We start from the raw sequence: 13,183 nt of genomic DNA, 5'->3' as shown, positions 1-13,183 counted from the left end.
GCCTGGCTGATACAACACGCTCTAGGTCGCAAGCCTATACAGATAAATCAGATGCCATGCATCCTGGACTCTCCACTAGTCAGGCAATTTCATTAATACAGGAATACATTACACACAGAAGACACACAGGATCTCAATATCCTTGCTATCAGTACCTCTGGGCTCCAGTTTGGCACATCCAGCTGCCACCTGGCGGGTGAAACAGACAGCCCCCACACCTGGAGAACAGCCACACCCTCACAAGTTGTCATCAGGAGAAGTGTACACATCTCCAACCCCCACTAAAGGCAAACCTGCTCTCTTCACCAAGAACTCAATCTTGTCAGTTGGTACTAACAACTCACAGACCTCCAGACCCAGTTAAACATATTTGCATGAATTTTATTGTCAGAGAATGTGAAAGACGGAAGTAATTAATTTTTAATCCCAAAATGAGACTGTCAAATAAAATTCTAGGTTGTAGAAGAGCCTGCTGCTCCTAAGGTCTCCCTCTAAGAGCACAGAACACGTTTTGTTTGCAGTGGAAAGACACATACCAGAGATGATGTGTTACCTGACCATTCTTCAGACCAACTAAGAGGCCTTCTCTTCCTGGAGGTCCTCCAATTACTTTGATGTAACGAATAAGAGATTCCATCAGCCATTCTCGTTCTTTAACACCACTAAATGAGAGGCACTGCAGTCTCTTCTCCTAAGGACACAGTAAGGTATAAAACACAGCCTGGAGGTGAAGACAAAAATCTGTGTCTGATGTGTGATGTCTATACCTATACTAGCAGGTGTGTCTACTTCTACATTTAGAAATCATAAAGTCAAATACTCAATTTAATGGGTGAATTCTTTAAGATTTTCCAACCCTATGAGCAAACAAAAACAAACACCCCCAATCTTCTTCTAGTAGCTCTCTCCTACCCAAAAGAACCCCTGGATTCTGTGCTAATTTATCAAATTCACTCTAGAGCCTGCTTTACTGAACCTGAGTCACCTGAGCCACGCCACAGTGGCTGCCCAGCAGCATGTGAGCACTGCAGGGCACAGCAGGACTGCCTTGGGAAGTGCTGCAGCAGATCCCACAGGACACTCATGTCCTGCCAGCCACTGTCTGGGACAGCTGCCTTGAACACTGAACACACCCCAAGACTACTCTAGTTTTATATGGCACATACCTGGCATAAAATAATGTGATCTGAACACACCACCAGCAAGTTACATTCGAATTTCTTAATGATCTTTTCCTTCACCCGATAGTACATATCTGCAGAGTCATCCGAGTACAACTCATAAATGAGGATTTTCTCTGGCATCTGGATGGCTAATCTGTTTTTGTAGATTGCAATTTTCTTCACAAGCTCTCTGCCTTTTATCCTAACTAGAAAGAAAAAACACCAAAATGATAAAGTATAAGCTGACACAAAAATAATACACAGAAATCAGAGAACTAATACACCAAAACTGAATCTCCCTAGAGCACTTCTAAAATTCAAAGCACATTCCTGCTCGGATAGGTTTGCTGCTCTGCATCTATGTAATCTACTATCCCTGTCACAGTTTACCACCCTCTGTGAACAGCACATTCTGGAGCAGTACTTCGAATCCTTGCCATAAAAAGACAGCGGAAATGGAGAAACAAAATACGCACAAATGTTTGAGGCTACAAGTAAGGAAAATAAAAGCTAAATATAACACATAGTATTTTTATCTAATTTTCAGAGATTAAAACCTTATTTTAAGAGCCCCTGTCCCTCCCAGTCTCCTTGCCAATCCCCACATCTTTCATTAAACTTGTCAGTGCTGAACTTGCACATTCCAAGTTTGCCCTCTCCTCGTCCAAAGTGTGTTCCATAGTTTGACTGCCAAAGTAGCAACAGCCCGTCATGTTCATGCAGCGTATATTCCAAGTGTCCTGATGGATATTAATTAAAACAAGCTGCATGAGGCCTTGGCCTGCTTGCAAGTGTGGAATTACCTTTTTGCTCTGTGATGAGGTGCTGGACAATAACATCGGTCATGTTGTCCCTGTAGGCGTAGCGGTCTTTATAGAGGCCATGGACAGTGCTGAAAATCAGCTGGTAGAAGGAGATTGTTCCATCCTGACACCCTACTGCCTGAACACAAGAAGGGAATGATTTCAGTTAATTGGTACAAACAGGTGAGACTTGGTAGAGCGTGTGGTGTTTTCATGAAGACTGTGTCCCTTTTCCTGCATAATGAATAGACCAACACCAGCTACGCTGACTTATATTTAACCATGGCACAAGTGCACTGAGAATGGACTGACCTCACCACAGACCATGGAGACCACCATGCTGGGGAGGGGCTTGGGTTTATTTGGTTGGGTTTTTGGTTAGATTTGATTAGACAAACACACAGAGGGGGTGTGTTTGTTTGGTCACTTTTAAATTTGCTTTAATTGTCTTCCCACTTGTACAGGACTCAAGAGAGCAGCATTTTAGGCTGACAGTTGCCCTGCAGGCATTTTCTTCCCATCATGGAATTAGATTTGATCAAGTCCAGAAGTTATTAGGTGATATTTTAAATTATTTTTCCCTCCTCTTTTTTAACCAAAATGCAGCAAATGCCTTACCACTTGAGAGCAGGTGTTATGCTCCTTAGATCCTTCCTACAGCTCAGGTTTTACTTTTGTGAGATATATGTAATTGCAGTGGTAGTTATAGGACCTCCCTCGTCACTGCTGAAGTTCTACTGCCTCGGCAGGAATGTCCAAGCAACTAAGCTGAAAATGTATGATCTTACTTTAAGTAAAAAATTCCCTGTGAAAATGTTAGAAAAACGTCCCTACTCACCACATAGTTGGAGTCTGGTTTAACTTTGCAGGTCCACACCCAGCTGCTCTGCTCTCCCACAGTGCCCAGGCGTACCCCGTCCCTTGTGAAGAGAGAAACCTGTCTGTCTGAACCTCCCAGCAAGAGATACTCTCCTTTAGTAAAGTAGCTGATGCAGCACGGGTCAAAATTGAGCACTCTGTCCTTCCCAATCTACAAGGGAAAATAAACAAAAAAAAAAAAAAAAACCAAAAAAACCAAACAATCCAAAACATTAACAAAAGGATCATTTCATCTTTCCTGAAAACAAGTGCCATCACTGACACCATTCATCTCCTCCATGCATGGCCTTTCAACACCCAGAACCACTGGCTATATTAAGATTCCCGAAGGTCGTTCTAAAATACATCCAAGAATCCATCCAGTCCCAAACCATTCTGCCCAGAACACAACTCACAAAACCCCTTTAACCAGCTGAAAAAACCCACAAAGATGTTCTCTACAAACCAGTGAACCATGTCACACAAGTCAGCAGAGTTGTAAGGGCTTTAATGGAAGAATTGTGAGACTGCAGCTGAGCTGCTATGTGAGAAATAAGAGCTGAAGGAGGAATGGTTAAAAAAGTAGACTCATAAAAGGCTGGGAAAACAGAAGATGTTTAATGAAATTAATAAAGCACCTGTATACAAGTATTTTGATTGTGGGACACAAAATAGAACCAAAAATATCCTGTGACTCTTGAATAAACTCTCTAAGACATACCTGCTTGCCACTCAGGTGGTAAAAGGAAAGCTTCTGACCCCAGTCTGCCACAGCTAAAATGTCATTGCGTTCATCTCTGCCAAAAAAAACCACTAACTAGTAATTCTACAGCAATTTAATTAACAAATCTCTCAGAGCAACAGAACCAAGTCACAGAATAGTAGAATTCACTTCATGCTACTCTTTAAAAGTCACAAACTGAAAGGACAGCAGTTTGTCATTTAAATCTCTGGAAAACAGCTTGGGGACACAAAATCACAACTGGTATCCTCTACAGGAATAACTCAAAGCTTGAGGGGGGGAACAGGGACACAACAAGAAGAAATGGCCTCAAGCTTTGCCAGGGAAGGTGTAGGCTGGGTATTGGGAAAATTTCTTCCCTGAAAGGGCTGTCCAGCAGGGGTGGAGGGATTTAAAAGCTGTGTGGATGTGGCACTTGGGGACAGGTGTTAGTGGTGGCTTTTGCACTGCTGTGGGAGTGGTTGGATTTGATGTCTCAAAGGGCTTTTTCAATCTAAACAATCCCATGTCTCCAATCTAAACTTGTTCCCAGGTTCTCTATTCAGTTGAAGACTGGCAGCAAAGCCAAAACCCCAATATATAATCACTTAAAGAAGGTAACACATATGGGAATTAACCTGCTCCAGCAGGGATAAAAGTCAAGCCTTCTGCAATCAATGAGCCAAGGATTATCTATTCAGAATGAAAAAAGGGAAGGATGAAATTATTTACCTGGAAGGATTCCAACAAATTGACCATACTGGAGAGGAAGAGCCCCCTGGCCTCTCTATTTTCACTTTCTCATCACCATTTTTGTTCCTTATGCTGACAATGCCGTTGAACATCCCCAAAGCAAGGTACTGGCCATCATTTGTCCAGCTGAGAAAACACATACACACTGAAGAGTAAACTACTACAAACAAGCAGCAGGAAGGCAGGATGATATACAGCACACTCACACAGGAATGGTAGATTAAAGTATATTTCTAAGAGGGAGTTCTGGGAATTGGCTAGTAATCCTATGGTTTGTTTATGCATCTAAATCCACATTTATAACAACAGCACTCTCTACATCAAGGACATTTTATCATATACACAGAAGTAAAATAATAAATTAAAGCTTGCAATATTTGTAACATGTGCTAAGTCAGATACAGTTTGGGGATGGCATTTAGAACATGATCAGATGGAACTGTCTGGTGTAGGACAGGGGAGGCCTAGGGTCTATTCTGGTCTCTTCTTCAATCAGATGAATGACTTCAGTTATGAATCCTTGCTTCAGGTTCCCCACACAGGTAATACCTTCTTCAGCTGAAAACATCAACAGTACAGGGAATGAACGACAAACATTGCATTGAATTATTTTTACTGTAACTTCATTTTATTGTTGTTGCACAAGAGAGATGAACAGAGGGAAAGAACAGCTAAGACACCTGCTCAAGACCAGAATCTGTCTCTGATGCCTTCAGAACGAGTTGGTTATAAACAGGACCAAGCATAACCCAACACTTTGCTACTGAAAAAGAAGGAGGGAGGAGGGAAAAGTCCTTTTTTTTAAAGCTTCCATTTTATTTGAAATGGTTTGTATTGAAACTAACTTAAATGACACAGATAACCCTTAAAACTTACCTACAGCAAGTAATCCTGCTGCTTGTTTTATGTTTAGAGACTGACTTCTGCTCCGGAGACCACAAGCCTTGATGAAAGAACACAAAAAACCAATGACAAGTATGTGCCAGAGTTCAGACTGGAAACTAATACTGTCAGAGAACTCAGCTAGGATTTTAGAGGCACCAAAGTCTTGTACACTGCTAGTGGACATTTAAATACATATAATTTATTATTAAAATGGGAAAAAAATCCATCTAAATAACGACGGTGTCTCTGTAAAAAACTCCAGTAACAGAGCAGCACATTTGATCCTGTGACCCCTCACTACTGTCCTTTCTCACCGAGTTTAAGTGGTTTAAATCAGTATCCAATGTTACTGAATGTTAGGTAGATTTGTGTCCCATCTCTCCTGAAGTCATAGAGCTGTACCTATCCATAGTTAGCTAAGCTATCCAGCTGTAATGGAATTCACTGTCTCGATGGAAAAGTTCAAGGGAGAAGACGTACCAAAATCCCCAGACGAGCAGGATGCCAACTGATGAGTGAGAGGATTGTATGAAACGCACTGGATAGAGTCATTATGCCTAGAATGAAGTTACAATCAGATTTCAATAAGTCATTCTTAAATGTCCCTTTTCTGACTTTCAGCAAGTGAGCTGAAAGCTTTAGCAGATGCCAAAATAATTGGATTGGTTTATAGTACATCAAGTAAGTCTGCTATTACTGTAAAGTAATTAAGTAATAAACCTTGTAAAAACTGTCTCCAAGTAGCAGGATTCACTGTATTTCATCAAGATTACAGCAATGCTTTGAAAAATATGAGTGAAGGTTGTATCCAAATCCTAAACCAAGCGTGCTTGTGCAGGCTCTGTGCAGTGACCAGCTAACTCCTGATAAATGTGCACTCAGGAGAACATGAAGCTGTTGCTTCAGAGGGCTGACTGAAAACAGAGCCAAATGATTGAAATCTACCAGAAGTGACAAATCCACCTTTAATTTGATCTTTGAACCAGAATTACGGTTTATTATAGAAGACTGGTCATACCATGTTTAATTTTATTCTGACCTATTCCGAGTTTCCCTAGTTCTCTGTCAGCCCTCTAAATTCACAGATTTCTCTGCATTCCCCACCTCCTTTTATGCCTTTAATTGCTTTCCTGCCTCACTCAGATACTTCAGCTGCTCTTTTCCTCCTCCCTCCCCTATCAGCCCTTTTCTCTGACCTTAGTGAACCTTCTCCCAAATCTAACAGCTCATGCTCTTTAATTGCAGCAGTGCATAATCAAAATCAGCTTCTGAGGCACAGAACTGAACAGCATCACTTACGTGTACTTCAGAATTCCTTCTAACTTTGAAGTCCAAATTATCACACTTTTATCAGCAGAGCCAGATGCGAAACGCTTGCCTAGGAATTAGAGATAAATTAAATCCCACACATACAAGAATCACTTTCACTCCAAATACTCAATCAAAGAGAGAGCAAGAAGTTCTTGAACTCGACAAGGCTCAAGTAATAAAGGGGCTGACACTGAGTGCCTGGATGTGCTGGTGCTTCCCCAGGCACAGGGAGTTCCAGTGGCTGTACTGCACCATTTCCATGGCCTTGCTAGTAATCAGTCCTTCCAGTGTTGTCCAGCCCCAGGCTGGAGATTGATGGGAAACAAGTTAAACTGGTACAGTGTCACAGGAACTCCCATCAGCCAAACAGCAGCAGCTGCAGGAAGGTCCCCCAGCCCACAGAGTGAGTCCCACTGAATGAGAGTTGTAGACCATGAGAGAACTGGAAGAAGAGTGCACTGAGCAGGTAACATATGAAGGATCAGGAGATGAGGAAGCTCTGGGACAGAGGAAATACAGGAATAAAACTCAGAGGCAGATGAGTAGTAGAAACAGGAATCTCTGAGGTGAGCCTTCTCCTCATGCTCCCCATGAATATACCCTTCACCAGTGCTAAGCCTAACACTGAAGTCAAAGAGGAGGAGCAGTAGGACCACAGCTCTTGGGTTCACAGGTGACCTTACAGGTACTTGTGCAGGTAGATCTGCACAGCAGACCACAGCCTCCACTGGACAGCAAACCCAGCACTTGCTAAGGAACAAACCCCAGCAGTCCCACGCTGCGAGCAGAACAACGCCCACTTCTCCATTTCCATGGGCAATCACCAGTGGGAGAGATGCACTCTACAAACCAGGCTAACAGTGCCCCAGGGTGCTATTTACCATCTTTGGCATAAGCCACGCAGTACACAGTGTCTTTATGTCCCTTCAAAGGCTGAATTAGGGTTCCATCAGAAGTATCATACACCTGTTCAAATGGGGAGAAAAAACCAATCCAAATATACAAACAAAAGCACTTACACAAAAAAACCCCTTCATTGAATCAGAGAACCACATTTGGGTGGGAAGGGCCTTTCAAGTTCATTCACTTCATGCCCCTGTGGAGCAGTGAGACCTTCAACTAAACCAGGTTGCTGCAAGCCCCATCCAATCTGGTGTAAACATCTCCCATGGGAGGGCTGGGATATAAAATTACTGAAGGCCAGCAGATTATGAACTTCCTTTTGTGCCTGCTTTTTGGATTTCATATAGTTCATACAAGGCAAAACATTTTCCAGCACAGAAACAGCTTTCTGTAACATGATATTCTTAGAAAGAAAGAAGTCAGTACTAGAAAATAACATGCACAAAGGACATTTTTCAACAGCTTGTTTGGCAGCTTGTTTTACATCTTATTGGTTTTTTATCTTTTATTTTTATATTTTACATCTTGCTGTTAAAACATCTCTCTATGCATTTTATGTTTAAGCATAATAAATTAACCCAAAGGAGCATCACTAAATACATAATTGTGTTAGCCCTGAAAATAACAGCTGCTGTCCTGCAATGCTGAACTCTACAATCCATCCATCCCATTTGCCCCTTCCTGCAGCTCCTACACCTGCCCCACCTGGAAGCTTCACAGGACCTGTGAGCAGCTGGTCCTGTGCTGCTCTTGCAGCAGCCCCAAGCACCCACAAACAGCTTGAGGTGAGTGTTCCCACACCTTTCCTGTCACCACAATGCCAGGACACGGGTCTGAGCCTCTGCCCTTGCCCCAGAGATTTAAGGAGATTTGCACCAGCACGGCCCCTGCGCTGTGCCAGGACTGGGGGCGGGCTCGCGGACCCCAAACCCCGGGCACCGCACAAGAGCACGAGATGACACAAATAAATTAAATCCCATTACTTTTGGAAATAGAGCTTAAAACTTGGTAAGAAATATTTAAAAGCTTCAAAACACTTTAGAATTGGCCTGCATTAATATGTATGTTACTGTGAGGCTGCACTGACAGAGATAAGGGGATTTCAGATAGGTTATATTCAAAGTTAATGTGAAAGAAATCATGCTCATACAGCTGAAAAGGAGAGAGGACAAGGAGGTTTCCCTACCAGCAGCCTGTTTCCAGCAGCAATTATCAGCTGGGTCCCATCCGGCTTGAACGCGAGGTCGTAAATGCTGCGGGAAACAAACAAACCAACAAACCAAGAACCGCGTGTCAGGAGACAGAAACTGACCAGAGGCGCCGCCCGGCCAGCACTGCAGCGGCCCAGGGAGCGTGCCTGTGACTGCCCACAAACCCCGAGCGGCAGGAGCGGCCGGGCCCGACCCCGCGCCGGGAGCCCCCCGCAGCCCCGAGCAGCCGCGCGGAGCGGAACGGGCCGGCACGCCGGCTGTGCCCGGGCCGCTCACCACTGCTCGGCCCTGTCGCGCCAGGTGAGCGCGGCCCGCATCCCTCGGACCCCGCACGGCTCGGCACGGCTCGGCACAGCCCGGCACGGCTCGGCACCGCCCCGCGCCGCTCCTCACGGCCGGGCCCGCTCCGCGCCGGGCGCCGCTTCCCCGGCCCCGCCGCTGCCACGGGCAACGCGCCTGCGCCCGCGACCCGCGGGTCCGCCGCCACGCCAGGGGGCGCTGCCAGCGCCGCGGGGCCCGCCCGCGCGGGGCGGGGCGCGGGGGCGGGGCCGTGAGGTCACGTGAGCGGCGCGCGGGAGATGGCGGCGCCGGGAGCGGCGGGCGGGTGAGGGCAGAGCGGGCCCGGAGCGTGGGCCCCGTCAGCGGGGTGCGGGCGGCACTGGCCCGGCCCCGGGGGCATGTGGGGGTCCGTCCCCAGGCTCGCCCCGCTGTCGCCGGAGCTCGGCCGGCAGCGGGACCTTACCCGGGCTCTTCTTCCCCTGCAGCCCCGGGGGCGGCAGTCGAGGCGCGGCGTCGGCGGAACGGCCCGGCCCCAGCCCCGGCTGCGGGGACCACGGCGCCGTCCCCCGCGGGTGGCAGCGGGTGAGCAGCCGCAGGCGGGCGGGCAGGACGGCCGGGAGGATCGACGTGTACTTCATAAGGTGAGGCTGCGGCTGTCAATGAGCTCCGTGTGGTCTTGCTTGGCAGGACCACAGAAATCTGCCCAGACATCGCCCTCAAAACTGTTTTTGTCCTTCGTTTTGGAGTTGTTTTCATGTATTGTTGAAGATTTATAAGCAAAGAGCGGTAGAATGAGAAAGTCATTGCTAATTTACTTTCCTTTCCTACCACAGCCCTGAAGGGAAGAAGCTGAGGTCAAAACGAGCACTTGTGGAGTATTTACAGAAAACTGGGGAGACAACACTGAAAGCAGCAGATTTCGATTTTGCAGCTCCTCGAGGGAGCACACACTCAGGATTGAAGGGATGTGGTACAGGAGCTGCGAGGACTGACCTGGAAAAGGAGGATTGTCAGAGCAAAGCGCAGGAGCTCCATGCACAGAATGGTGCTGAGGTTGGAATTCAGAATATCCAGGCTGGGAGTGGACACCTGGAAGATGCTACATCTACTGTGGAAGGCACAGATTTAGTAGTGGTAGGCACAAACCCAGAGGAGAATTTGAAGACCAGAAGAAAGAGGGCAGATGGGAGAAGCGTTCAAACTAGGAAACGTGAGAAGGGCTCAGAAAGGAGGAACCAAGGTGATGCCAAGAGCAAGAGGCAGAGAAGAGTCTCTAACACACGGGAGACCAAGTGTGTTCAGAACAAGAGGGGCTGTAGGCAGACAGACACCCGTGGAGCTGACAGCCAGGGCGTGGGTGAAGCAGGCGCTGACCCTGGGGGTGCAGGGACAGCTCTGTCAGCAATGTCCAGGGCACGGCTCAGGCCAGTGGCTGGCTCACAGAGGGAGCTGGCTCACCTGCCAAAGGAGGGGCCATGCTCCAGTGACACACCTGCTGTGGGCTCTGAGGACAAATCCTATGGACTGGAGACAGGGCCAGTGCCAGATCCGGGGGCTCTGGGCGGGCAGAGTGTTCAGCCTGACACCGAGGTGGATGCTGAGCCGTGGCACAGGACCAGCTTCGCAGCAGTCACAACGTCTCCAGGTGCGTGTGAGAGCAGAGGGTGATGCCAGCCCTCACCTTCTGCCCAGGCCTCCCCTGGCTGTTGAGGCCATGTGTTCTGCTTCAGGTCAAGCTGCTCTGACATCCAAATCTCATTTTTATCCAACAGCATTTAAATTAATGCAGACTTACTCAAAACTGAAACTTACTGTGCCAAGCTCTTAAGCTGTACAGTGTCAGGCAATAATCTGAGGAGATTTAAGGTACACTTGTGTTCTGTACACGAGAATTCCTTCTGTTTCCATCACTGCATAAAGCAGAGGTGGTGTGTGAAACATGACAACAAAATACTTGCTGCTTTTTCTTAATGCTGAAGTTTATTTCTTTACAGAAGAGTCTGTCCCACGAACACAAGTGGAGAGAAGGAGAACGAGTCCCTATTTTTCCAGTAAATACAGCAAAGAAGGTATTGTATTTAGGGAAATACATTTTTTATGGGGAAGGGATACAATGGCTCAGGACCAAGTGATGATGTGGAAAATTCCTTGCAGCTTGACACTGGCTGCAGCTGTGCCAAGTGGGACAGTCCCCTGCAGCCATGTAAAGGCTGTGTGGGAACTGCTGTGGCTCCATCTATGTACAATGCCTCCACAATAATGCTTCAGAGGTCTTTTTTTTTTTCATTAAATAGGTAAAACCATCCTTTGCTGTCTAATAAATGTTCCTGTGTTGCCCCTGTACAGCCCTCAGCCCACCCAGAAGGAAGGCCCTCAGAAAATGGACTCCTCCACGTTCTCCTTTCAATCTTATCCAGGAAACACTCTTCCATGATCCATGGAAGCTTCTCATTGCCACCATATTTCTCAACAAAACTTCAGGTAAGTAGAGTAGCAGGAGTAGGTGTGTAAATGTTGGGAGGTGTTACAGGGCTGAAACAGCTGCCAGTTTTAATGGCGTTAATGAAATAATTGATTTTTTTAACTTGTGTCACTGTGAAGTAATAATCCTTAGTTGGTACCTTACCTTGGAAAAGCTCACTTGAGAAAGCATATGGATAGTGCAGAAGGAGAGCTCCATCCCAGCCTCCTGCTCACAGGATTCTTTCACCAGGGAAAATGGCCATTCCAGTGCTCTGGGAGTTCCTGAAGAAGTATCCTTCTCCTGAGGTAGCCAGGGCTGCAGACTGGAAAGAAATGTCAGAGCTGCTCAAACCTCTGGGCCTCTACGAACTCAGAGCCAAAACCATCATCAGGTTCTCAGGTGGGTTTTCCTGACATCTGGAACCATTTTAGTTATGCTGGCAAAAGACAAACAGCTTTGATGCAAACACTGCTCTGGGGATTGGGTGGGTTGGTGGCTATTTTGTGCAGCATTTGGGATCCATTGGTGTCACACAGGCAAAGCTGCTGATCCCAGTCTGAACTGGGAGGGAAATGCCAGCCATGGTGTTTTCTGCAGGAGACCAGAAACTGGTTGGAGTACAAGAGACGCAAGCATCCGCAGCACTGCTGCTGTGTGTGAGCACTGTTACAGGGTGGCTCTGCTCAGGGTTGCTCTGGTGACCTGCAGAAGGCCCTTCCAGCTGGGATTTTTCTGATTCTATACTCAGAACCTGCAGAGGACAATTTTGTTCAGATGAGAGAGGTTATGATTAAAGCTCCCACGGTGGTTTGTTGAAAAGCAGTTTTAATGTGGTATTCACATTCTCTGAACAGAGAATGTAAACACCACAGTTTAAGATGAACCCGTGGGGATTCACGGTCTGCGTGCACCAGGAAATACCTGAAACTTTTGGTTTTCATTTGAAATGTGCCGAAGTGAAGTCATGTAACAGTGGCACAGGGTGCTCCTGTGTGCAGGCAGTGAGGGCAGGTGTGTGTGTGCCGGTGCTGAGTGCTGTGCCCTGCCCCGCAGGTGAGTACCTGAGCAAGGCGTGGCGGTACCCGATCGAGCTGCACGGCATCGGCAAGTACGGCAACGACTCCTACAGGATCTTCTGTGTTAACGAGTGGAAGGAGGTGGGTGGTGCCCTTCGGGTCTCACTTGTGCCCACTGACCCCTGGCACTGGAAAACCAACACTCACAATGTTGGAGCGATGAGATATTTTAAGGTGTTTTAGTAAATATTTTACATTTTCTCTGTGTCTCAGGTACAGCCACAGGACCACAAGTTGAACGTGTACCACACGTGGCTGTGGGAGAACCGGGAGAAGCTGAGCATCGACTGAGCTGAGCTGGGGCTGACCTGGCCCCACCACCTCCCCTCGGGTGCCCTCACAGCTCTGGGTGTATATATTTGTGTGATGTCATGGCTAGAGTCATTGCTATTTTTTAAATAAACGTGTCCCTATTTTGTAGTGCCTGTCTCTTCTTGCAGTGCAGCTCTGCCTGCAGCTGCCTCCCCGGGCTGGGGGCTCGCTGGGCACAGCCATCCAGTGCCCACCATTACCTTCCTGGGCCCGGAGCAGTCGGGATCTGACCTCGGTGCTGCTGGACACGGGCTGCGCAGGAGAGCGTGTGCCCGGCCCTGGCCCTACCCCCGGTGCTACTGGCACCTTCCCAGTCTCATCCAGGGGCGGGCCCCGCGTCGCTCCGGCAGGAGTGGGCCCCAGGCGCGTTCTGGATCTCGGAGCTGGGGCCGCGCTCGGTCGCTCGGGCTGTGCCGCGCCGTTCCGGGCCTGCAGAGCCCGAGC

The 13,183-nt window shown here is 47.5% G+C and overlaps 2 protein-coding genes across 4 annotated transcripts in view; one reads left to right on the top strand and one right to left on the bottom strand.

Moving 5' to 3' along the window:
- IFT122 (intraflagellar transport 122) overlaps positions 1 to 9,030 on the bottom strand; it is a 30,206-nt gene extending 21,176 nt beyond the window's left edge. For 2 of the 3 annotated variants that reach the window (XM_030956834.1, XM_030956835.1), the window contains exons 1-12: positions 8,885 to 9,030; positions 8,584 to 8,650; positions 7,376 to 7,460; positions 6,483 to 6,561; positions 5,664 to 5,740; positions 5,175 to 5,241; positions 4,278 to 4,424; positions 3,546 to 3,621; positions 2,805 to 2,996; positions 1,967 to 2,105; positions 1,167 to 1,369; positions 554 to 691 (exon numbers count right to left, since the gene is read on the bottom strand). In XM_030956834.1, the coding sequence (XP_030812694.1) occupies positions 554 to 691; positions 1,167 to 1,369; positions 1,967 to 2,105; positions 2,805 to 2,996; positions 3,546 to 3,621; positions 4,278 to 4,424; positions 5,175 to 5,241; positions 5,664 to 5,740; positions 6,483 to 6,561; positions 7,376 to 7,460; positions 8,584 to 8,650; positions 8,885 to 8,925 (1,311 nt within the window). In that variant the 5' untranslated portion in view covers positions 8,926 to 9,030. The remainder of the gene's footprint in view (positions 1 to 553; positions 692 to 1,166; positions 1,370 to 1,966; positions 2,106 to 2,804; positions 2,997 to 3,545; positions 3,622 to 4,277; positions 4,425 to 5,174; positions 5,242 to 5,663; positions 5,741 to 6,482; positions 6,562 to 7,375; positions 7,461 to 8,583; positions 8,651 to 8,884) is intronic. The other variant, XM_030956836.1, reaches the window with a different exon arrangement.
- A 157-nt stretch (positions 9,031 to 9,187) lies between these two features.
- Positions 9,188 to 12,872, top strand: MBD4 (methyl-CpG binding domain 4, DNA glycosylase; the record flags this gene model as incomplete). Its single annotated transcript, XM_030956995.1, has 7 exons — positions 9,188 to 9,528; positions 9,721 to 10,532; positions 10,882 to 10,956; positions 11,234 to 11,368; positions 11,601 to 11,750; positions 12,405 to 12,508; positions 12,641 to 12,872. Coding segments are annotated over 7 exons (1,695 nt in total), but the record flags the coding sequence as incomplete, so codon positions are not given.
- Positions 12,873 to 13,183: the final 311 nt, after the last annotated feature.

Source organism: Camarhynchus parvulus, chromosome 12 (assembly GCF_901933205.1).
Source record: "Camarhynchus parvulus chromosome 12, STF_HiC, whole genome shotgun sequence".
Classification (NCBI taxonomy): domain Eukaryota; kingdom Metazoa; phylum Chordata; class Aves; order Passeriformes; family Thraupidae; genus Camarhynchus; species Camarhynchus parvulus.
The sequence above is the reverse complement of the archived record's forward strand: the minus strand, read 5'-3'. Positions and strand labels throughout refer to the sequence as shown.